Genomic DNA, 25,978 nt, shown 5'->3' with positions numbered 1-25,978 from the left:
CCACTTCTTGCCCTCGAATTTGATTGGCCGAGCTACTTAAGGTGGAGTATTTGCATTCCACTGCAATGCTTTTTCATGCTTTAGACGTCTTTGCAGCGTTTTGCGTATTATAAGGCTTTCTAAAATTGTGGCACTCAAGTTTTAAAAAGTAACATTTTTAATTTTTTTTAATTTTCATTTTTTTTGTTTCACTCCACTATGTATTCTCGTTACAGACAGGCCTTCACTAATAATTATTTTCATTTCATCCCACAGACTGGTGATTTGTCCTGTTGGTTACACACCAGTAGGTGGCCACAAGTGACTGTCTTTATGAGTGAGTCTGATGAACTGATTCGTTCAAACACTGATTTATAGGAATGCAAACACCTCTGCTGTGTGTTGTACGGAGACTCGTGACAGGTGAATCCAAATATGGGTGGTTTGTTGGTCCTTTTTTAAATTTTTGGTGGAGCAAAAATACTAAAATTAACCGGGAATATATTGTTTAAAATGTAAGTTACTCAGTATTACCTTGATTATTAAACTGTTTATTTATGCAAAATAAAACTTGCAGTTTACAGTCTGCATTTACCTGCCGAACGAGGCTGCTGATATCCGCTCCTTGTTTATTAAACTAAAGAACACTTGCAATCGAGCTTTAGTGATGGTCGTAGGCCTACAAAATCCCTTTTTGCTCATGTTAAATGTAACATTGTTGTGACATTCACATTTTGACTTTCAACATAATCATGTATGAGGAACAGTCAACATGTATTACAATTACAGCACAATGCTTAATCTCATTAATTCACCTCCATCCAAAATAGACTCTTTTTTTGGGAAACTGGCGAGTATCGTACATTTGTGTTAAAGCCTGGTTGAAATGCATAACAGATTAGAGATCTGTGTGATTCATCCTATCATCTTATCTTTGGCTCATAAAGAACTGATCTCTTTCCATCCATAAACCCCTGGCTTGGCTTATGACTCTTGAAATCATTTTCCACTCGTTCTCAGAAAGTTTTTGCATTTTATCTTCTGTCAGAACATTTAATGTGTCATTTCGCTCTCTGAGAGAGGAGTGCATGTAGTCATTTGCATGGTAATGTGTTCCAGGGGCCACGCTGGCAGGGTGAATGAGTGGGCGGCCCTGTGTTGGCTTCAGCAGGGCTTTTCTCATTTCCTGTCAGGCAAAGAGAGAGAGAGGACCCCAACCATCAGTTGTCATCATCTGAGAGCAAGATTAGAGATCAGATGGCCACAGGGTTGGTTCAGTGATGTTTTTTCTCTCTCTGTCTTTCTCTTTCATGTGTCCACCAGGGAATCTGCAATCTGTTGTGTGTGACGACAAACAGTTTTCTGATGTAATTATGAAACTGTCACTTTGAACAGTCTGAACTTTTTCATTCATCTCCCAGATCAGATTGTAAAGCTTCATCAAAACTGTCACATACAGAGTCACCCAAAATAAATGTTTAACAGCAATGAACAAATCTTCTGATTCTTTCAAGATTTCAGCCACTTTTGAATGAGGCAGTGTGTTACTGTTACCAGTGTGTTACAGTTATTTTCCTATCCTCACAAACGCATCAATGGAAAGCTTATTTATTCAGCTTTCAGATGATGTTTGAATCTCAATTTCAAACATTTGACCCATGTGACTGGTTTTGTGGTCCAGGCTCACACACACACACACACACACGCATATATTTAATGGGTGTCCTGGACATTATACAGGCTATACAATAATAATTGTTGTGATCCCACAAGTAACCCTCTCTATAATTTAGAGCATAATGCCAGTATGTGTCGACAAGTGGCTGTCTTGAATTATTTACTGAATCAATTCATTCATTATACTGATTCATTTTAGAAAAATAAACAAGTGGCTCTCTTTAAGGGTTAGTTCAACCAAAAATGAAAATTCTGTCAGTATTTATTCACCCTCATGTTGTTCCAAACCTCTATGTGTTTATTTGTTCTGCTATACACAAAGGAAGATATTTGGAAGAATGTTTTAATCAAACAGATCTCATTCCCCATTGACTACCATAGGAACTATGGTAGTCAATGGGGAATGAGATCTGTTTGATTAAAACATTCTTCCAAATATCTTCCCTTGTGTTCAGCAGAACAAAAAAACACATAGAGGTTTGGAACAACATGAGGGTGAGTAAATACTGACAGAATTTTCATTTTTGGGTGAACTATGAGTCAATGAATCATTGACTGATCATAACAAGTGATTCTCTTTATGAAAGTCTTTGAATCATTCACTCAAATGATGTGTTCCAAATGCTGATTTGTTTAGGAACGCAACAAGTGATTTGCTGAATTCAGAAACTCGTACTAACACTATTACTACTATTACTATTCCATAGAAAGATATGATTAAAATAGAGTAGTATGCGTGTGCGGTTCTTGATAGGCAGGACACCTTAAGAATTCTTCATTGACCTGCCAATTAATCTAATAGCTGTATGGGACAGTTGACATACAAATGAGATCTCCATTCTTCAGTGGACCTGTCATAATCTGACACAGGTCTGATTGCAAAGCATCTATAAACGTTCAATGCGAAACAAACTCTCTATTCTTTAGCCGTTGCTGTGAAGTCAGATAGCTCTCTGTCATTACACTGGTATTGAGACTCAGTCTTTATTGATTTGCTCTTGGGAAAAGTCTCTTGGTTGTCTCTATTGAACCTCAAACTCCATGACAGACCGCACTGCTGGAAAATTGAAACAGTGTATTGCACTGCGTTTCAGTATGCGATGCCGTGTCACATTCAATGTCGTGGTTTCATTATCCTCTGTCACATCTTAAGGTATCCTTTTCAGATGCGCACCTCGTAAACTGCTGAATGTGAAATTAGACTTCATTCGTCAGTTGGCACCATAAACATTTTATTTAGCTTTGGCTTTAATTCCAAGATGTGGTGCTGTGCTCACAGAGAAGAGGTCTGATCATAAATCTGCTCTACAGTGCTCTGCAACTGCATTTTATGGTAGGCAGGCCTGTCTCACAATCATAATGTTTTCTGACACTGACCTTATTGGTCAATGGAGAAGCCCATGACTTTCTTCCACACGATCTCTCTCTGTAAGGGCCTTAAAGGTGCAATGAGTGATTTTTAGCGGCATCTAGCGCGGTTCGATTGTGAGTTTGCACTAAGGGCTCAGCCCAATGCTCACCCCTCCCTTTCGAATAAGCTACGGTGGCTAAAACGGGACAAATATATTGTCGTCTGAGACAGCAGAGAATAGCCAGAGTAAGCCAAGAGTGTGTAACATTGTCACTGTTTCTGTACAACAGTCCATTATAAACCACATCATGGATGAAGTTTAGAAAAGCCATAGTCAGGTGAGGATCAAAGGTCTTAATAATTAATATAATAATAGTAATCAGCTGATTATCTCACAAATGTAACCAGCACATGTCTTCCCACATAGGACATCATCTTGGATGTCTCATTTGATCTCGGATGTTTTAAGCAACGTACGAAGAACGGGTTTATCTACTTCTACATTTTTTGTATATTTAGCATTTTCAGATATTTTAACATGGAAAAAAGTAAAGTGCTGGAGAAATTCTAACTTGCATTGAGAAAGAGGAAGGTTACGAATATGTATGTTATATAGAAATATTTCTGTGGTATATGTCTGTACAAATGTTTGATAATTCAGTCGCGGTGTTCTGACGAAAATGCTACCGTAGCGCAAATCGATCACAGATAATGTTGATTAATATTATATGAAATACAATTATAATGCAATTCTAAGTTATGAGTTGCTACTGTTTACTGTAGACTACTATTTTTATTTTTTAAAAAGTGTGAAAAGTAAAAATGATCATCAAATATTCATCTTTGTGCTTTTGAAACTTTCAGTTATTCTTGTTCAGCTGGCTGACCGTTCAAATATTCATATGGTAGTTAGTATTTTTTTTTTCAGTGCAACAACTGTGAGTCTGCACATGCGCATAATCTCGATGGGTTTATCATGATCTTTGTTTTTGACATTATTACGCAATGCACAAACTTCAAAACTTCCAATTCAGCTGTGCCAATTTTAAGCAACTTCTCCCATTTTTGGAGATCGGATTCAGTGTTTTTAAAAACAAGATTCCTGACTTTTATCTCTAGAGTGGTTGAGGATAATAAGGAAACAATGTGATTCCGTTCCAGCATTGTGTTATGCCACAGTCAGCAATAGCAGAGATATTGTGGTATTTCCTGAAATGTGATTTAAGCATCTCCGATCACACGAAAAACAATACACCCATGGAAAATGGAAGATATACTGCTTGGAAACCTCTCTCTAAGACGAGACGGTAGTATTTGCTGTCTCTATGTGAAGGTATCTTTCTCAAATCTTAAATGACCCCTGCAATGCTGTAGCTGACTGCACCAGATTTTAAATCCATACCTCAGTGTGAAAGGAAGATACTAGTAAAGACTCTTTCATGCCCTTGTGCTTGTCTTTGCTGTTAAGGCCCTTTGGATCTGCTGAGTCACATCCTCCCAAATTTAATTACGTTTTCATTAACTGTGCATTATGAGATCAAACTGGTCCTTGCTTTATTCATCCAATGAATGACTCCATATTCTATCACTTGTTAATAGGGTGGCAGCACCATAGTGGCTAAATATAACTGACCTGGATCGTCTGTCGTTCTGTCTGAATTGACGTGTGTGAAAGATGGAAATGTTTTTTTGTGGATAGAACAGATGGAGTATTAAGTAGGAGTTACTATTTTCTTGAGGTTTTAAACATAGTGAAGCATATCAGCCAGGGCTGCTTTTCTACGTGATACATTGGGCAGTAACAGGCTCCCTAGTTGAATAACAACTGCAGGGGAAGCGCACTAGCCAGACTCTTAAAAAAACAGTTTACCCAAAAATGTTACAATCTGTCATTGCTTACTCATTCTTGTCATGTCATTTCAAACCATGTATTGCTTTCTTTCCTCTGTGGAAGACAAAAGGAGAACAGAATGTCCTTTTCTCAGTGTAAGTGAACGGGATCTGGGGCCGTCAAGTCCCAAGGATGTGCATTACACATTTAAAATTGTAGGATTAATAAATTGTTTAACTTCACATTTGCATATTAACATTTTTTCCCAAATGTCCCAACTTTTTTTCTATATTTTATTATACTTTTTTTTTACTATTATTACCAAATATTGATATTAAAACAATTGCGCTCATTGTTAGTTAATGTTAGTCAGTGCATTACAGGTGGGATCTTTTTTTTTTCGGACCCGAGTTCTGTTTTCTATAATGCGCCGTGCACGTTTGCTATGACGTAATATGTACGTAAACGCACTAGGGTTCGATAGAATCAAGTTGAACAAGACCAACGCTGCGGTACAACCAGGAACAATCGCGCTCGGCCTCGGACCTCAGCCAATGAGCCCAGTGTGAAAGCACCCTTAGTGTTGCTAGTTTTAACACAGTCTCATCCCAAGACGTCATACAACTGACGCTTTTGACCAAACGTCAACATCCGGCGTTTTAGGGTACCCTTTAACGTCAGTTAGATGACGATCCAACTGATGCTTTACCTTTAACGTCAGTTAGGCGACGGGGTAGGTTTAGGTCTGGGGTAGGGTTAGGGTTAGACAGCGTCATCTAACCGACGTTAAAGGGTTCCCTAAAACGTAGGATGTTGACGTATGGTCAAAAGCGTTAGTTGTATGACTTCTTAGGATTAGACTGTGCTGCTAGTTTTCAAGACAATTATACAGTGTCTGAGATAGCTCAATGGTTGGTTGACCTGCACGCTTAATAAACAAACTACAGCTGGTTCAAGTTCTTACCAGAACCAGGAAATATGACCATATTAGCCCGGTTCTGTCAACCCTGCATTGGCTGCCTATTAAACCATATAAATGTAAAAGTTTTGCTGATTACTTACAAAGCACTAATGGTTTAGCTCCCCAGTACTTGAGTGAGCTCTTGACGCATTAGTCCTTCACGCCTATTGCGATCTCGAAATTCCAGCCAGTTGATAATACCTACGTAGAATATCAAAAAGAATATCAAAATAGACTGCAGGCAGTAGATCCTTTTCCTATTTAGAATCAAAACTCTGAAACAATCTTCCTAACATTGTCTGGGAAGCAGACACATTCTGCCAGTTCAAAACTAGACTAAAAACACATCTCTTTGCCCTAGGATACACATAACACACTATAGACTTCCTTAATTTAAAATTAGGCACATTTGATCTAAACTAACTCAAAACCGGGAACACGTCCCGTAAATCCTGATGTACTTGGTACATCATAAGGATGGCGTCTACGCTAATATTAGTCTCTCTGTTTACCCCGAGGGATCCTATATGGTGGACCTGCGCCTGGACACATCCCAACTCATCCTTAGCCTTATCGACACGAAAGCCATCGGCACTGATCCCCAACGTGATTTCTTCGTCTTCCAAACAGACGGAAATGGATAAATACTCTGAATGTTCCGATCCAATCTGACTTGTAATGCTTCACGAATCACACACTGTTCCTTCGTTGGCCAGAGGAGAACTGGCCCCCGACTGAGCCTGGGTTCTCCCAAGGTTTTTTTTTTCTTCTCCATTCTGTCATTTGATGGAGTTTTGGTTCCTTGCCACTGTTGCCTTGGCTTTTGACTTGCTTAGTTGAGGACATTTAATATTCAACAAATATTATTGATCTGCCTTACTTAAGGTGGATGCAGTTTTCTTCTAGAAACAAACTTGTATTATTTTCATGTTATCACCGTGAAGTTGCTTTGATACAATCTGTACTGTAAAAAGCGCTATATAAATAAATGTGACTTGACTTGACTCAATGAGTTTCAACTAATGAAAACATAATGCCCATAGAAAAAAAGCAAATCAAGAAAACATCTTCATCAGTTTGACAACACAGGTGTTCTCTATAAGTATTTTCAGTTGTAAAGCGTTGAGCTCTCGGCCTCCATACAATTAGCATTATTACCTGGAAATGCAATATTGATTATAATTGCACAGAAAACTCACAAGTCACAATATCACTGTTTTGGAGATCATTTTTCCTACCTGACAAGTTTGAAAGTAGATTTCAGAGAAGATGATTTCACAGCCCAATATCACAGAAAGCAAACTGTTTACATTTGCAACAAGGTATAAAAATATATGTACATGATAAAATATAAGATATACCGCTGGCCTAGTAGTGCACGCGACCGTTCTGACAGCTGTCCTGAAACTCTCTCATACATTAATGTTGAACCCAAGGTAGATTTTATCAGTATTTTTTCTTCTGTTTCTCAGCAGAAATATAGTCATATTGGTTTGGAACGACATGAGGGTGAGTGGATGATGACCTCTTTTTCTATCTGTCAAATTCTCACTTCTTCTGAGCCTGCAGCACTGACTTGTTTGCCATCAAAGCTGATGAGCCAAACTAAAACTAATTGCATGCTGTATGTGTCAGCATTAGCTTCCTGACCAGCTGAGGTCAATGCCATACTGGATACTCTTCCATGTGATGTTTTGTGGAAGAATTCTGCTGTGCCTCAAGTAATTTGTTGGATACGCTGATGCTCTGATTGATAGAGGAAAACAAGGGTCAGGCGTGATTGCCGGGAACTATGAATAAATGCATTAAAATGGGCATGGATGTGAGATTTCTACAGTGGTAATGGACTTACAATAATTCTGGCAGCCTTCGCTAAGTGAGAGGGATTAATGGTAAATGGAAGCTTGCACGGGGAGCAGCCGATCCCATGGGAGAAGGATTAGAGAAAGGCAGACGGCATGCCAATGAGCCGAATCATCTGAAGGGTTGCAATCCAAACACATACCAGCTGAGGTCATGCACATGGGCACTGCTTTGCCAATGATGGCAAACCCAGGTTATTCACTGTGATGAAATATTGGAATTGCAACATGGTAAAAAGTTTTTTTTTTTCATACAGGTCAAATTCATGTCAAAGTGAATCAAAAGCAAAAAAAAACATTAACTGTAAACACTATAAATGTATTTACCAAAATGTTCCTTTATTATATAAACTTTTTAGTGCTGTCAAGTGAAATTAAAATATTGAATCTGTCACGGGGTGGTGCAGGAGTGCAGGCAGAAGGAACAGGAGGAGTCCGAATTCACACGAAGATACTTATTTAATTCAAAATTACAGGCAGGAAGACAGGATAACACCGAGTAACAATCAACATCGACCAACCAAGACAGACTGAATGAGATGGAACTAAATACAGACAGGAATCAAACATAACGATGTGAAGACAGGTGAAACTGATGAATAAGACGAGGAACAGGTGGCTGATGAGGGAGTGAGTTCAGGAGTGGAGACAAGAGGATCCTGGGAAGTGTAGTGCAGATGACGAAGACAGACTGGTGCAGACGGAGGACTGTGACAGAATCGTGATTAATCGCATTAATGTCAGTTAACTCAAACATTTTTATCTATTCTAAATGTCTCTTGATTTTTCTTTTGTCCCATTATTTTTTTTTTCTCATTTTAATGCTCTTATCAACATGGAAAAGTGGATCGGTTTGCTTTGTGCAAATGTTTTTTATTGAAAACAACATTGGCATATAGATACTGTTCAATTTCACACTAACATTCTCACTTGGAGCTAATAATCTCTCACACAATGTAGCACTCTCCATCAATGAAAGGGTGAAAGAAATACTGACGAGGTCCTGATATTGACGTGGGGGCGGAGAATTCGCATCAGCTGTGTGTGTGCTTGGCCATCAAGTGGTATTATAGACTAGACACGCTGCAATGATGATAGCTGAGTTCTCAATGACAAAACAGACAGATCACTTTGGTCTTGACATTGGAAATTTGTTGTCCATTTTCAAAGGGAAAGTGCCCAAGCAACAATTGCCCAGCAATATTGCTCTAAAAGTTGCCCCGTGTATCATCACCTTTATTATAGTTAGTAGAATGTCTGAAGTGGACCATTGAAAGAAAGGGAAAGCCAGACATAATCTGACTGAATCTGGATTTAAGCAGTTTATAACTTTTTGGGTTATGTTCTTTGTAGATTAATTACCATTTATATTGGCTTGTATATAAATTACCATTCAAAGTTTTAGGGTTAGTAAGATTATTTATCTTTTTGATAGAAGTTACTCGTGCTGACCAAAGCTGCATTTATTTGATCTAAAATAGGCCTACAGTAAAAACAATAAAAAAGTAATATTGTGAAATGTTTCTAAAATTTAAAAACTATCCAACCATCACCACAGTCTTCAGTGTCGCATGATTCTTCAGAAATCATTTTAATTATATGTAGTGATATCGAGGCTTCGTGAAACACTGAAACCGTTAAATCAAATGTGCCATATTGTGCGAGGCTTCGAAACAATGTGACACCCGTCTCTACGGTGAGCCCTAGTGGTCAGAACAGTGTAAATGCAACAAAAACCCGGGTCAAAACGCCTTTTAAAATCTATTGCATTTTTTTTTACTGAAAGTAAAATCTTTCAAATGCAATTATTTAATCATCTAATAAGATTGTGGTGTGTAAACATGTTATTTTATCAATTGTTAGGGTTTGTTTTGTTTGTCTAATGAATGGCGCAGCTAAATCTGGCAGTTCGATACATGCTCCGAATCATTGATTCATAAAGGCTTTGAAGCTTCATGATGCAGTGTTTTGAAATTGCCATCACTACTAATATGTTGATTTGGTGCTCAAGAAATATTTCATATATATATTTTTTTTTTTCAAATGTTGATTTTTTTTTTTTTTTTTTTTGTGGAAACCATGAATATATATATATATCATGGCAAGCATTCTTAATGAGACACAATGACAGTTACTTTACAATGTTTGGCTATTACTGGGTAAATGCTCAGTGTGTTTTTCTGTAAGAGTTGCAGAAACACTGAAAGCCCTACACACGTGTGAAAACGGCTTTTGATTGCAATGGTTGACGCTTGAGTGCCAATGCTGGCTTATTTTTATGTTCTTTTTGCCCAGAGCAATTTAAGAAAAGCAATAACATCTCAGAGAGTCTCATGGCCTCATGTTATCTGATATAAATGACAAGGCAATTATTCCATCAGTGAAGTTATAACAGTGCTTTATGTATGGGCGGTTGTTGCTGTTAAATGTAAGCTTGACCATAATATAATATGAAACCCATATAGGGGATATGGTACAAGTGTGTGCACTCAGGAATGATTCTGATCCATCTATCATTTGCTCTCTCCAGCTGTGCAATCTCTGAACAGCCTGAACGACCAGATCGCTCACTTCATGGTGAAGAGACCCAACGCCATGAGCCACGAAGAGGACACCTTTCTGCCCACCGAGAGAGATACTTTGAGCCAATCCATGGCTCTAATGAGACACCTGCTCATGGATGCACAGGTAAAAAGCATCTCATTATATCCATGTTAGGGTGAGAGTATTTGTCCCCTGGAATTGATGGATGATCAATTGCCTTCCAGGGGCATTTTTACCTTTGTAGGGACATTTTTTTTAAATATTACCTTATTAAATGTATCTGCTGTTTTTTATGTCAAATACTTCAATTTAACCAGTTACAATTAATCACAGTTACACTGTTACAATGAAAGTCATCTTTATACTGCAAGGTGGAACAGAATCTGCATCTGATATGCTATCTGACTGTTTAATGCCGCTTATGTACATGTATTTACACAAAAATGCATAATGTAAAATAGCCTATGAATTAAAAAACAGGAACTCATTAGAGGGTAAAGCTGCAATATCATGACAAAAATAATTATTGCTTTTTATTGCTCTTGATATTGAAAAAGCACAAAACAAACGAAGAGAACCATTTAACCGTTTATTGCTTTTTACAGATAAAATAAAAGTTTCATATTGGTAATTTCAGTAGCATGAAAAACAAAATGGTTATTCAAACTAGGAAGAAATTATATAGAGAAAGCAATCAAAGAACTTCTCCAAGATCCAAGATTTCAGTCTAATGCAACTAGACTGCTTCTGTGATTATAACGGTTATAAGTTTTTGCGAAAGTGCATAACTTTAAATCTCTTGCATCTTTTCTGAACTTTGTTTATAATGATGAGAGAATTTGCAAATACAAATTTTGAATTTAGTCATTGAGCATGCGTACTAAATACCTTTGATTGGAAATTGCATTCATATGCTCAACATGATATGCAACATGAGCAATCCTACTGTATTTGTAATGCAGTAATCAATACTTTTTATTGACTTCTCATTTCACTTTAATTGTAACAGCCAGAAAAGGTCTAGCTTATTTGTGCAGGGGCATTTTCTGCAAGCCTGGTCCCACCAGACTCTCAGACTCTCGAGAGTCTGGCCTCGCTCTATTGACAAGCGTTAACTTCCTTGTAGGTGTGTACTCTGTTCAAGTTTAAAACTATGGGATCTGCCCTGAGCCACTTTGGATCTGCCATAACCAATCGCTGACGTTTGTTCGTGATGTCTGGGTGGCTAATAACACATTTTTCGGTGGTATCTCAGAACACATATTAATTTTGACTTTACAGAGACTTTAAATGTTAGATTTATCTATCATTTCATAATAATTTATTAACATATATTACCACAGGATCACAATAAGCATTTTTACAACAGAAATTCGAACAAAATCTGTAAATTAATTAACACTAAGCTTTTAATTATATACATTTCTGGTGCATCTGCAGATTTCATGTTCCTAAAGGAGCTGAAAAATGATTGTTATTCATGAGAAGACGAGACTCGGAGGGAAGCTTGTGATGACTCATTCCTCATTATTTTCAATGGGAACAACATGAAGAAATTTCAACACATTAATCAAGGAGCTTTAGCCTTAGGCAGACCTCTGTGGCCTGACACTTAACTCCTGATTGGATCTATGTCACACAGGCTTTAATAAGTAAGGACAACAACACCATCTACGCCACTGGATTCAAAAATGGCTCTCTCTGGACAGACACTGTCCACAGGCACCCTAAAAACATCATTTACAATTATAGAAAGATGTCAACTCAAACCTCTGGTTAATGCACAGAAGAAAACACGTGACTTGACTGCAGTTTTTCTAGTGAATTTTCTCCATCATTTGAGTCAAAAATTAGACAAAAGCATGAAGCTTATGAACCAAACTGTGTTGTCCTCAATGTAAGCATGTTTGTGCACTACTGTTTTATGCTCAGTAAGAGTTTTTTTTTTGACGGAAATCTTTATAATTATTATAAATGTCTGTTCTTTTGAACTTTCTATTCATCAAAGAATTCTTTTTCATAAAAGTATTAAGCAGAACAACAATTTTCAACCTTAATAATAAAAAGAAATTAACATAATTATGATGATTTCTGACGGATCATGTGACTCATAAGACAGGAGTAATGGCTGCTGAAAATTGAGATTTGCCATTTATTTACAGGAATAAAGTAGAAAAGAGCCATTTTAAAGGGTTAGTTCACCCAAAAATGAAAATTAAGTCATTAATTACTCACCCCCATGCTGTACCAACCCCGTAAGACCTTCGTTCATCTTCGGAACACAAATAAAGATATTTTTGATTGAATCTGAGGGCTGGATGACTCTTCCATAGACAGCCTGAGGGACTGCCTCTTGACGGCCCAGAAAGTCATTAAAAGAAAAGGTTTAAATATTCCATGTGCCTACAGTGGCTCAACTATAACTTTATCAAGCGACGAGAATACCGTTCTTCTTCGACTACTTTTTGTTACCGGCTGCTCATCGCTTAGGAGTTTTACCGCCCCCTACCGTATAAGATGACGTACTGCTTGTAAACAGAACGTTTTGCGCCTCCGGCTATATCAGTACGTCATCTTATACGGTAGGGGGCGGTAAAACTCCTAAGCGGTGAGCAGCCGGTAACAAAAAGTAGTCGAAGAAGAACGGTCTCGTCTCAGTTCTCGCGCATGTGCCCATAAGGAAGTAATGGAAAGTCGAATAAAGTCGTTATTTACGTTTTTTTTCGCACAAAAAGTATTCTCGTCGCTTGATAAAGTTATAGTTGAGCCACTGTAGGCACATGGGATATTTAAACCTTTTCTTTTAATGACTTTCTGGGCCGTCAAGAGGCAGTCCCTCAGGCTGTCTATGGAAGAGTGATACAGCTCTCAGATTCAATCAAAAATATCTTTATTTGTGTTCCGAAGATGAACGAAGGTCTTACGGGGTTGGTACAGCATGGGGGTGAGTAATTAATGACTTAATTTTCATTTTTGGGTGAACTAACCCTTTAAATTATCAAGTATCAATAATTCACAATAATACTGTTTTTACTGTATTTTTGATCAAATAAATGCAGCCTTGTTGAGCATTAGACTTTCTTTCTTCAAAACGATTTATTTAGATAGTACAGGGATAGTCCCCCCATCCCCGCCCTTAAAATGTTAACAATGTGTTTATCAATCGAACACCTATAAAATGCAGTATGTTAAAAAGTAATGTGTGTAACAAACAGACTGCAGTTTAGTTTGGTGCCACTAGGGGCGCCAAACATCACACATTTCACCTGGCCAGAAGTCATTTACTGTAAGTGCTTCCCTTATCTGTATTCATATGCTTAATGCTGGAGATATTTTGGCTCTGCTTTCGGGGTCACATTGAGGTTCATGCATACAGGGTCGAGGAGAGTCGATGTCGAGAAGGACCAAACCATTTTTAAATGTCGTAATTTGAATAACTGAATGTCACTTTATTGAAAGAGGTGCATAAATAATTTAGTGCACCCCTCTTCTCTGCAACATTCAAAAACCATTAGGTCTCTATCCTTCTTTGACAACAGATACTGCATTTAATTGGCATCGTTCTTTCCGAATTGGAAAACAGTGAAAAGAATTATCAAAGGAAGCATTTGCTTGTGTGTCTGGGACAAAATATTTTTATATGCCTTAGGATGTTGGATAAAAAGTATCCACTACCCGGTTTCACTGTTGTTGTGGGAAACTAGTCTCTCTCTGTGCTGATTCACTTAATTGTTTCCTACTTCCATCTCCAGGATGTATGTCAAGGGAATGTTTGTCCGCATCACAATGCCTGTCTAAAGCTTTTTTTCCTGAACATCACAATCTTTCCTTCTCATCTAACAGAGCTGTTTACATACACAATAGAAACAGCACTCTGGCTAGAAACTGTGAATGCGAAAGTAAAAAAAACCCCCAAAACATTCAAAGTCTGCTAAGTGCTGAAGAAGTAACCTGCTGTGTGATTGTTTAGGCAGCTACATTGAGTTTGATTGGTGGATTTTACAGTTGATTTTCCCTGTGCATCTTCTCATAACACTCGCTCATCCTTGTTAAATGATGAATGTTCACGCTGACAAGACGTAGTGATGTATTTGGCTAATCAATTAGACACAACGCAGATATGTTTGATTGATAACACGGCTCATCCTCATTTTTCAGAATATATTTCTTACTCGCAGTGTCATTGATTAAAGACAAAGTAATTCAGCGAAAGGCCATCGCCTTCAATTGTGGGAGGCTACGTGCCAACTGTGCAGAGAGATTGTTAGCCCCAAGTCGCTTTTGCTTTCAGAGCTGAAGTACCAAGACTTTATGATGGATGAGCATGAATTTATGAATAGATACTGGGGCACAGGTGCTGGAAATGTTAAATAGGTTGCACAATTTGGGTGAAAAAAATCTAGTTATAATTATTCTGATAAAAATAAAAAAACCCTTCAGGTTTTCTGTGCTTATGAAGGGCTGCGCAATTTTGCCAAAAGTGATGTACGGAAGTAGGATTTGCTTTGAATTAGCCAGCAAGGTCAATTAAAGGGACACTCCACCCATTTGCATTAAGATTTCCATTGTTAGAAATCCAGTCATACTGGGGGGACGAAGGTACTGAATACACAGACAGATACATTATGGATAGGGTTGGGTACCAAAACGCGGTGCCAATAGGGAACCAGTTCCAACGTAAATGGTAACCAGACCGAATAAGAACGAAAATTTCGGTGCCTGAGTCAGAGTGAGTGTGCCGATTGTCTGAAGCCGAAAAAGAATCACGCCAATCCGTTGGCGGATGGCGTGGGCGCTGCCTTGATGCTCTTAGGTCATCATATTATATTAGCGTGCATTATCTGATTTCATTGTGCGAAATGATTTCCAGGTGGTAGCGTAGAGTGGAGCTCAACTCTAGTTTACATTGATGGCCGAAGTAGTGGGAGTGGCCTGCGGAGCTGAGCATTGCAATGCACTCTGGGGGTTGTTGTCTACAATTCACAAGCACTAAAAAGTAATTTTCTGCCTTTTATTGGCCAAGAAGGACCCAAATTAGAAATTTATGATACTATTCTACTACACATATGACCCTCTTTCAATACATACTCATGTATCCACCGGTGGAATTACCCTTTAATCCGCCAAAATATGAGGAATGTATTTTATATTTCTAAATATTTTAAATATGACCCTGGATCACAAAACCAGTCACAAGTAGCACAGGTATATTTGTGACAATAGCCAACAATACATTGTATGGGTCAAAATGATCTATTTTTCTTTCATGCCAAAAATCATTAGGATATTAAGTAAAGATCACGTTCCATGAAGATATTTTTGAAATTTCCTACTTTCCTACTTTATAAATAAATGCAACATTTATTTTAGAGAGTGAATGCAGCACAATTGTGAACATAAATGGACAACTTTAGAGGCGATTTTAAAGTTTAAAGGCAACTTTAAAGGTCCTGTACTAACTGACCATGCATCAATGGAAAGCTTATTTATTCAGCTCTCAGGTAATGTATAAATCTCCATTTAAAAAAAAAAAATGACCCATGTGACAGGTTTTGTGGTCCTGGATCACAAATAGGAGGAAAGAACAAAACACTAAACTTGGTTAAGGTATTTATCTATCAAAATTATTTGGCAAAAAAGCTATAAACTATAAAAGCTATAAAATGCATAGAAAAAACAAAAAGCTCACAGGAAATAACAATGACTACATCATATTCGATTATTAATAATTTGTTGGTTCTCTCTTGTTTTTGCATGTGTTCACAATTTCTTTGTTTGACAGCCTGGCCAACATTTATGTCTGCACCCTTTAGCATGTTTCATTGCGTTATCACAAATAAAACAATGGACTCCAAGCACAACTATGCAATATACACAATCTTTTACTAGTAGAGTTGGAAACTACAGTATATAGAATGTGAAAATAAAACTGAAAATGTAAGTTTATTTAGCTGCCATGCATTAACACACTCCAATAAAGACAAGAGAGTTGAGGATTTTTGTGCCGAGTTGAATGTGATTTAATATTTTGTGGAAGAAATTTGCATTATAGACAAACAATATTATTATCTGTACATCTTTAATCCTTCACTATCAAACAGGGAAATGAAACTGCAATTTCAGAGATTATTGAGAGGATAAAAATCACTCAAGGCAATCAAAGCACCAGTTCCCTGGTTTTATTTGTGTAATGCACTATAGTATTTAGATAATTGCATTGCTCTGACAACATGAGTTTAGAAGCTTGAGGTTGCAAATGTTGTTCCTTCATGAGTCTGGGGCTAAAGAGGAACCCCAGATGAATAATGTGTCACAGAAACTTCCATCTGGCTGTTTTTACTACACGAGCAGTGCCAGCCAAATTCCTGAGGGGATTCGCTGGCTACATTAACACACACACACACGAGTCTAAAACAGTGACATCATGAGTCCTGACTGAGAGTTTTTTCTTCTTATGAGTAGGCTGGGAAGCTCTCCACACATTTTGCAGAGCCTAGAGAGCATTAACTGCCAGGGCTGCCCTTGAACAACATTACAGTCCAATTCATGGCGATAATGGACAAGCACTCCTGTGCAAGACTATATTGATAGGCTCATAATCGTGGCTGGAAGTCAGGCACATTTCCAGTATACCTGGAGGAGACGTGTGATGGAAAATGTTCCAAGGTCTTAAGTCAACATCAGCACAACGCTCAAGTTGCATCCAAAATAAATTGTCCGACCACTTTCTCCACTGTCAGGTAATTTGGGCATCATGGTCCCTGAGCTTCCTGTTCAAGCTCATTTCAAATTTATATACAGTAGTGCACGTTAAAGCATTAGTTCACCCAAAAAATGTTACTTCTGTAATTTACTCACCCTTATTTTGTTCCAAAACGTGCTGCGTAACATGAGAATGGACCTCATTGGTTCTCACATGTCAAGCAAACATGATTAAGTTTCCCTTTACCACAACTGATGTGAGTTGATGAATGTTTGTATGTGAATAAAAGACTATAAATTCTATCTGTTTATCATTTAAAACAAATTTATCTCTTCATAAAATTTGGACGAAACCGCTCAATTCATATGGATTTGTTTTTATGCAATCTATTTATTAACTTTTTGAAGCTGTCAATGAACAATGAAGTCTTACGGGTTTGAAACGACATAAGGTTGAGTAGTTAATGACAGAACTGACATTTTTGGGTGAACTACCACTTTAATCCTAATTGTTCTCTTGAATGTCGTGCTGTGATTTGACCCCAAAAATGACTGTCAGGATCCACTCTAGAACCTTTTGCCTCTGGAAATGTTTCAGTAAATTAGGGCACAGTGCAGGTGAAGTGCTTTGTGTGCCTTGTTCTTCATCATTTATTGCACTTCTCAACAATGTCGACAGCCTCTTAGGAAATGAGGAGTGTTGTTTTTTTACACAAACACTTGCAATTACATTACACCGGATTTTTGACACTTCCCTCCACCTGTGCACAAAACAATTAGAGCCATTTGTACGCACTAAAAATCAACCATATAATGCCTAAAAGGCCTCTAAATAATCAACTTGATCAAAACTTACTTAAAAACCTGTTGTACACAATCTATTGCATGACTTCTGTCATCTGATTTATAGTTTATGTAAATGTACATTTTATGTTATTAGTAATATTTCAGGATTGAAGAACTTAGAATTACGTGATTATCACATCAGGTTTTTGAGGAGCTTTTATTTGTACATCTCAATACATCATTGGATTATATGTTTTGCCCCCTACAATTAAAACTACAGTTTTTGATCATACAACTACTTAAATATCATCTCACTAAGACATGTTAGATATAGAGTGACAACTGATATTTATATGCATTTTATGAAAGTAGTCTGCTGTAGTATTAAATTCTCACTAATTTATCTCATCAGATTTTCATCTTATTTTTTGTCCATATAAATATCAGTAACCGTACCAATTTACATATCTTCTCAGTTTAAAGATTTTTCTCTGTCCTTCCTTGAGTATGAGCTCCATATTCTCTTATATCATACTGAATAAAAACTTTTGCACACTTTTTTTTTAATTTTTAATGTATAATTTCAAATGATGGACTTTACATGGTTAACAACTTCATTATGATTAAGCGATTTTTCATTTTACAGTTTTGTTTTACACGAAACCTCTGTGTAGAATGGCTTGATTATCTGTGAACTATATTTTAATCAGATGTGTGAGTAATCCAGTTCCCACTTTTCTCTAATTTTTCATCTCATTGTCTTTATTTGTAACATGCTGTTGAGGCCTCTGTTCCATTGTGAAGGATAATCTAGAGGAAGTTTTCGCATATGGAATATCATCGGGCAGATTGTGATAGGTTGTAAATTAATTTGGATAGAATTTCCAATGTTTCTCTTTGAACGTGCTCCAGGAATTGATTGCTTCATTTGTCATTTGCACAGATGAATTATGTATGTGTTGCTTGCTGGAGGGGAGGGATTAATCAAATGCATTTTGATAGGTTGTGAAAGTGTGTGTGTGTGTGTGTGTGTGTGTGTGTGATGCGACAGAACGTGGCCTGTTTGCATGCAGAAGTGTTGATTGGCTATGACAGCACATACTGTCCAACTCTTTTACAGTCAATGATGTTTCCTGATTGGAACTGAGGACTCATTATAATGTCATTTTTATCATCCCCCATACACTGTTAAACTTCATCTGCAGACAAGTTTCGTCTAGGTCAGGGGTCTGAATGGGGTGGGAGTGGTATAACAATCAAGATTGAGGGGAAAGACAGAGGAGCTGGATATCTAAATTGATCCCGACCAGCAGAATCCCTCTGGATGTAAACAGCATAGAAAAACCAATCTGATAACATGATGAAAGGCATGATCTCACTTTTGTGTTGCACAAAATAAGAAATTATGAGTTTGGTGCTTGATGATTTTAACTGCCTGGTAATGTGATTCCATATGCTGTTATTTACGAAGCAGCTAATTTATTCTATTATAGTACAGACTTTAGGCAAAATCGCATCTTTAATTACTTATTGACCAATCAAAGTTGATTGATGATTGATGAATGCATGCTGTGGTGTCACGATTAGATGTTTTCAAATGCTGTGGTATTGATCAGTGTGGTTTGAGTTGCACCCGCTGGACTGTTTCTTGGCTTCAGCATGTAATATATACAGTACTCTTTACTGTTTAATAGAATCATTGATGAAAACCCTTGTGAGAAGTGAGAAATTGACTCGGACAAGAATTACCAGACATAATACACAAGTATTACATTTTAAAACGCATACACTAACACTACACTTTAAAAGTTAAGTTAGAATTATTTTTAAATGTTTTTGACAGAAGTCTCTTATGCTCAGACTGCATTTATATTTATTTTTTATTTTAAATATAAATACGATACACTTATAGTAAAATATTATTACAATTTAAAATAACTTACTATTTAATATATTTAATTTTGTTATTTATTCCTGTGAAGGAAAAGTTGAATTTTCAGCATTATTACTTCAGTTTTTTTCAGTGTCTTCAGAAATCATTCTAATATGCTGATGCTGATCTTATTTCTTATTATCAATGTTGAAAGCAGTTGTGCTGCTTGATTTTTTGTGGAAACCGTGATGCATTTTAATACGCTATAATCAGTCAGAGAATTCAGGTTGATTGGGACACTTTATGCCATTGAGATTACCTGAATTCACCCTGTATACATTGAATCTGAAAATGACTCAACATTCAAGCACAGCACTGGCGTGAAAGAGTGAGATAAACCCTCTCTCAAGCTTTCTTTGCATGTTAACTCCTCTAGACCTCAATATATTTCGAGAGCTCTTATGCGAATTCCCAAGAATTTTCTGAATAAAAGGTTCAGTAGGACAACAAATAGATTGAAACAGAGAATCATAGATAAAAACAATTGCTTGTTGAGGGTGTTTGGAAGGGGAAAACAATTTAGACTGATTGTATTTCATTTTAATGAATGCGTTTGAGATTTATTTAAGGCAGCAGGGGAGCTAAGAAATGAGACGACAACAACAAACCTATTGAGCCATGTGGACCCAGCTGCAAAAGATAATATAAATATAATACATTAAGTCATGAAATATAATGCCTCAATCGGTGAATTATAGACCATGTTTATTCTGAAACAAACTTTAACAATTAACAATAGACAATGGCCAATAAGCCAAGTACTTCTTAGTAAAAAAAAGTGTTTTAATCACTATTATTACAAAAGATAAATGTTATTTTAAGTCCAATGACGTGTCAATTAAAACAAAGACAAATAACAAAAGTGTGAAATCTTTTGGAGGCATATTTCCAAATAAGAAATAAGGTAGTTGAAATCATCTCTGTGCTTTGATATTCAGCAGACCTGTGTTTGCGGTCAGATTTCAACTTATTAAATGTCAGGTGTTCACAGCCATTACTGTGAAACAGACGGGCTGCCAGATGCCTGTATGGATTCTACCGTTGTTTGAAGTGTAAAAAAGCAAATTACATCGTGATGTGGGAATAGACCAGATATCTGGAGATCAGCCCTTATACAGAAATGATTGGAAGGCTTTCATCCAATGTCTATCTGATCCAGAAATAGACTAACTTGCCTTTATTGCTAATTCTGACAGTTGTGGTACTCTACAGAGAGCTGAGGCTATCACAAACTGATTTTCAGGGAGTCAGAATACCTTTCTACAGATTTTTTTACCATTCTCAAAGTTTCAGAGACTACAGTATATGAAATTTGTTACATTTTGTAATTTTGATAGTAAGTTAAGCAAATATAGACATATTTCACATTTTATGGGCCTAATAATAATAATGTTATCAAACAGTTAGATAACACAAATAAAAGTTTGGGGATTAGACCGGAAATGTTAAACAAATTATTTTATATTATATTACTATTTTATATTTTAGTTTTTCAAAGTATCCTCCTTTTGTGTTGATTATTTTCACAAGTAGACGGCGGCAATTGTCATTAAAGGGATACTCCACTTTTTTTTGGAAATAGGCTCATTTTACAACTCCCCCAGAGGTAAACAGATGGGTTTTACCGTTTTCGAATCCATTCAGCCGATTTTCTGATATTTAGAAGAATCAACCAGACAGTTTCTGGTCTCATTGACTTCCATAGTATATTTTTTTCCTTAGTATATTTAAATATCAGAAAATCGGCTGGATGTCTTCGAAAACGGTAAAACCCAACTGTTTAACCCTGGGGAAGTTGTAAATTGAGCCTATTTCCAAAAAAAGTGGAGTATCCCTTTAACCGATTATTTGACAACAGCTGAATTCATTCATGAATAAAACAAATGAACGAGTCTTTAAATCTTTCACTTTACTGATTTGTTTAAAAACTCAGATAGATTAAGGAATGTAACACGCTGTGTCCCAATTCGCCTACTTATACAATGCCTTAAAGGTATGTGCTTTTTTTTTTTGAAGAAAAAGTATATCCTTTTGAGTTTGTAGCAAAAGAGTAGGCAAGCTTTCGGACATACTACTACGTCATAATTGTCCAAAATCGCATACTCTTGAGTAAGTACTTAGAAGTAATTACTCCACGACCGCTAAAATATGTGACATACCGGCATCAGTTGAGTCGCTTCACTGCCATTCACAAATCCTCTTGGGATAGTAAAGTGTCCATAATAAGCACACTTAAGAATCTTACTGGAAGTAGTTAGTAGGTCGTCTGGGTACTTTTTGCCTATACTCTTTTATGAGTACTGTGAATTCGGACATACTACTTTTGTCACGTTCTGTTTTTCACCTACTACATAGAAAGGAAGTATGCGATTTTGGATGCAGGTTCTTTCGCTTAGTTACGAAAATCCTGTCACAATGGCCCTGTCAATCATCTTTGTTGCGTCTCAATTCACATACTATCTGTCCTAAATAGTATTTGAAATTAAAATGAATGAGTATTTAAAACCGCGCAAGTATTTTTGAGACTTTTTTTCACTGCAGTTTTGAGAAAATCCATACATTGTTTCCACATTGTTAACAAGTTCCTGTTATTCTTTCTGTTATTTTTCCACATTGTTATAGTATAGGAACAATTTCCTATTATTCTTTCTGTTATTAAGTGAGCATTGCTTATCAGTTAATGTTTTTGCTTTTTGTTTGGCTTATCTACATTTTGCAAACAATTCCTTTTTTTCACTACGAAACAATTAATATGTTGAACACTTATATCAGATTGAATGCAGTGAAGCTTGGGCACCCTATAATTAAGTATGTGCTGTAGAATTTGTGACATTTTGATACACCTCATGTGGCAGTTGTGACAGCTTCATCAGTTAAATAGTTATTTCCATTGAGTTGACTTGCAAAAATGGCACTATTTTATTAGTATGCTTTAACCATGCCTACTGAGCTGGAAATGCTAAAGAACATTTGAGATCAGAACCATTATTTCCATCTAATGCTTTTTACATTACTTCTGTGTTAACCCAAGAACAACCTGATATCCTTTCCATACACTGTATATTAAGAAACATGCGTATTGTATGTGTTGCATTGAATGGACTTATTAAGTTCGGTGCTACTTTGTATTTAAAAGCGAGTGTCTCTCTGTTATAATTGCTTTTAGTGTGATGTAGATAACGGGCTTCAGCAATTTCCAGCCATTTAACAAATGATTTTTATCTGTTTGGTCCTGTGGTATGGCATCCATGAGAATTTTGAACTGTAAATAATTTATGAGAGGCATCTTCACTCAGCTGGTGATCTCAACCCAGAAATGGTAGCAAACAATACAAGTCTTTTGTTTATTCGTTCTGGCTCTTGTTATGTTCTGTCGGATCCTTCCCTCTTCTTTTTTTCACATGCCTTTCCTATGCTCCTCGTCCTGAATTTCTCCACCAGCTGTGTTTTAAATTCAGAGTGGTGGCAAGAAGGACTACATCTGAATTTAAATCCCTCGCCAAAGCAACTGTTTTCTTCCGTGAACCTCTGTGGAATTCAAAATCGGCATGTTGTCTCTCTTTTTTTTGTGCCTAAGGAGAAGCTCTGCTGGAATTACATCCCTGCTGACTGATTTCTACCAGTCACAATCTGTTCAAGGCGCCCATTTAGGTGGCAGAGCGATTCCATGGAGGACTTCACATTGATAAAACTTTCTTGTGAAAACTGCTTCCTCAATAGCTATCAGTCGCTTGCTGAGTTTGTCAAACGGCACTTGGCGCTTTGTCTGATTGCACTGAATATTTTTTATATATGAGAGTGTGTCGTCTGAGAAAACCTTGGCTCCGTTAACTATTATAATTCCATCAGGTCCAGAAGTTTGTAGACTTCATTTTATATTCTGACTTTGAGGGATGAAAGTATTTTTTATACATATTAAAATTAAGGCCCTTGCATACTGAGTCCGTAATTTTCGTATGCGTTTTTTCATATTCGTGATTCGGTGGCTCTGAATTGTCAAAACACCATTCAAACTCCATTCCAAGTTTGAATGGTGAATGGCTCCACTCCAACTGCTTGTTAGGGATGTGAAAAACGCAGAAAATCGAACCCCATTAGATTTTATTTTTTTTTGATGGACGAAGGTTTCGGAGGTACTCTGCAAGCGTGATTGACATAACATGGGGTCATATTTATTTTTTTAATGTGCGAAAATTTCAGACGCAGTGTGCAAGGGCCTTTACGCTTATTTTGGCAGTTGACAGAATTTGTTGCAGCCAATTTATCAGTTAAGATTAGTTGAGTGTTGATTCTGTGAAAATATCAGAGCTCTAACCCTGCTGCTAAATGTGCACAATATGCCAACATCTAGGAGAAACGGATGTCTTGTTTTTATCTGATTTAGCTAAGCCACTAGCTGTGAAGGTCAGCATTAACATGATGTTGACAATCTCAACTAGATGACTATTGACTTTTAGCTGCAAGATAGGCCATTTAACCCCTCTCTTACAAAGTGTTTGTATGTGTGTGTGTACATATGAAGAGTTCAGATGCAAAAGGCTCTAAATGCCATTTGAAATTTTCTTCTTTAATGATGATTTTTATCAAACGTGTATATTTAAGTTCAGTAATTTCACTTAAATGTTTAAGTGAAATTACTGAACTTAAATATACAAGTTTGATAAAAATCATCATTAAAGAAGAAAATTTCAAATGGCATTTAGAGGCTTTTGCATCTGAACTCTTCATATATGCATATAATACACATTTAATACACATTTGATTTCAAACAAGATGGCTACAAGTGCTAGCAACTTTGTCCTCCCAACACCTGTTGCAGACATGCTTCCCCAATACCATAATGTTTCCTCTGCTGTGCTTAATGGCGCCATGCATGCATTTGTTGTTAAAGCAACACTAAGTACGATTTTTTACCTTAAAATAATGTTTCCAAAATCGTTTCAAAGTCGTAATAGCCATAATAAGTCGTAGTCGTTCATCAAGTCGCCAATTATCCCTCTGCTTTGCCGTCCTATATCTGCTGTAGCCACGCTATGTAAGATTGCCAGATCGGATTGAGTTTTTGTAGTTCTAATGAGACATAAGAAAACTACAAATTTGACTTGCTTCACGTCAAGCGTTATAATAGTCATTCTTTTGTTTTTCTTTGTTTCTGATGTCGCAATACATCATACTTTCATGAAATCATGCAACATACTCTACCTTGTCTGTGGACATCGTTCATTCCAAAGCCGGTGCTGGCTAAAAATTATGATTCGGTATGTTTCATTGCATCATGACAAATGATTGCGCCACGGAACGAGTACATTGTATTTATTTAAAAAAAGTGATTGACTAAAATAAGCTTTCTATTTCACTATTCTGTAATTAAAAATTTAATTATTATTGTGAAGGCATAACTGATTTTTCAGAAGCCGTCTGAAAAAGCCACTCTTCAGTGTCACATGATCCTTTTAGAAATCATTCTGATATGTTGATTTGGTGCTGAGTATTACCATAAATGTTGAAAACAATTCTGCTCCTTACTATTTTTGTGAAAACAGGGCTGCATGATTAATCACAATTTCCATGTAATCACACTTCTCAGGTACCTTTTGGTATTAAAGAACTAACAGAGCATCATCCATTACATTCAGTAAACAAAAACGCAGTTATGCACAGAAAACAGCCAGAGCATATGATTTAATTGGTGCAAATCACAATGGCTATGCCTCTCATAATTATATAGTAAAATACCCAAAACTTTTAATTGTCTCATCACTCCTAGCTCATTAAAAAGAGGTCGGCAGTCAGCTTATCCTGTTAATGCATATAATCAAGACTATTTCATTAATATTTCATAAGTGATATCACATCTTCAGTCTTGTTAGGGGGCATTTTAACCTTCGTGTTGCTTGTGGGCAAATCCATTGTGAGAGTTTAAAATAAAACCTGTACCCTGAACCACAGTCCCTCATTGGTTTCCATAAAGTGGAGAATCCTGCACCTGCTATGACGGTGGGTGGAAGGGGGGAGCTGGGTGGAATGTAATGGGCAATCGCAGCAGGTATGAAATCCCTTCAGGCTTGATTCTCTGGAAAGCGTTTTTAGAGCTGATAGGATGAGCAGGATGTGCATGCTTGCATGCTTTGGTAATTTTATGTTCAGCCGCTGCATACTTCAGGATGTGTTATGACTGTTTCGGTTAGCCTCACTGTTATTCTTTCAGCCCGTGGGGTACCGAATGTCTCGCACACAATTTCTCTTTCAGCCACACATTTCAGGCACTGTGACATTTGTCCAGGAGGACCCATCTGTGGAAAGTAGTGCTTAAGAAACTTCTATGCAGAGAAGCTACACAAAACAAACAAAA

At 36.9% G+C, this 25,978-nt stretch overlaps 1 protein-coding gene across 2 annotated transcripts in view; it reads left to right on the top strand.

The window, feature by feature from the left end:
• The window catches only part of kaznb (kazrin, periplakin interacting protein b), a 153,464-nt gene that overhangs the window by 24,857 nt on the left and 102,629 nt on the right, over nucleotides 1-25,978 (top strand). For both annotated transcript variants that reach the window (XM_089125035.1, XM_039674229.2), the window contains one exon: nucleotides 10,192-10,349. In XM_089125035.1, the coding sequence (XP_088981161.1) occupies nucleotides 10,192-10,349 (158 nt within the window). The remainder of the gene's footprint in view (nucleotides 1-10,191; nucleotides 10,350-25,978) is intronic.

Source organism: Pimephales promelas, chromosome 21, assembly GCF_988280905.1.
Source record: "Pimephales promelas chromosome 21, fPimPro1.hap1.1, whole genome shotgun sequence".
Classification (NCBI taxonomy): Eukaryota; Metazoa; Chordata; class Actinopteri; order Cypriniformes; family Leuciscidae; genus Pimephales; species Pimephales promelas.
Note: the sequence above shows the minus strand (reverse complement) of the source record. Positions and strands in the feature narration are given on the sequence as shown.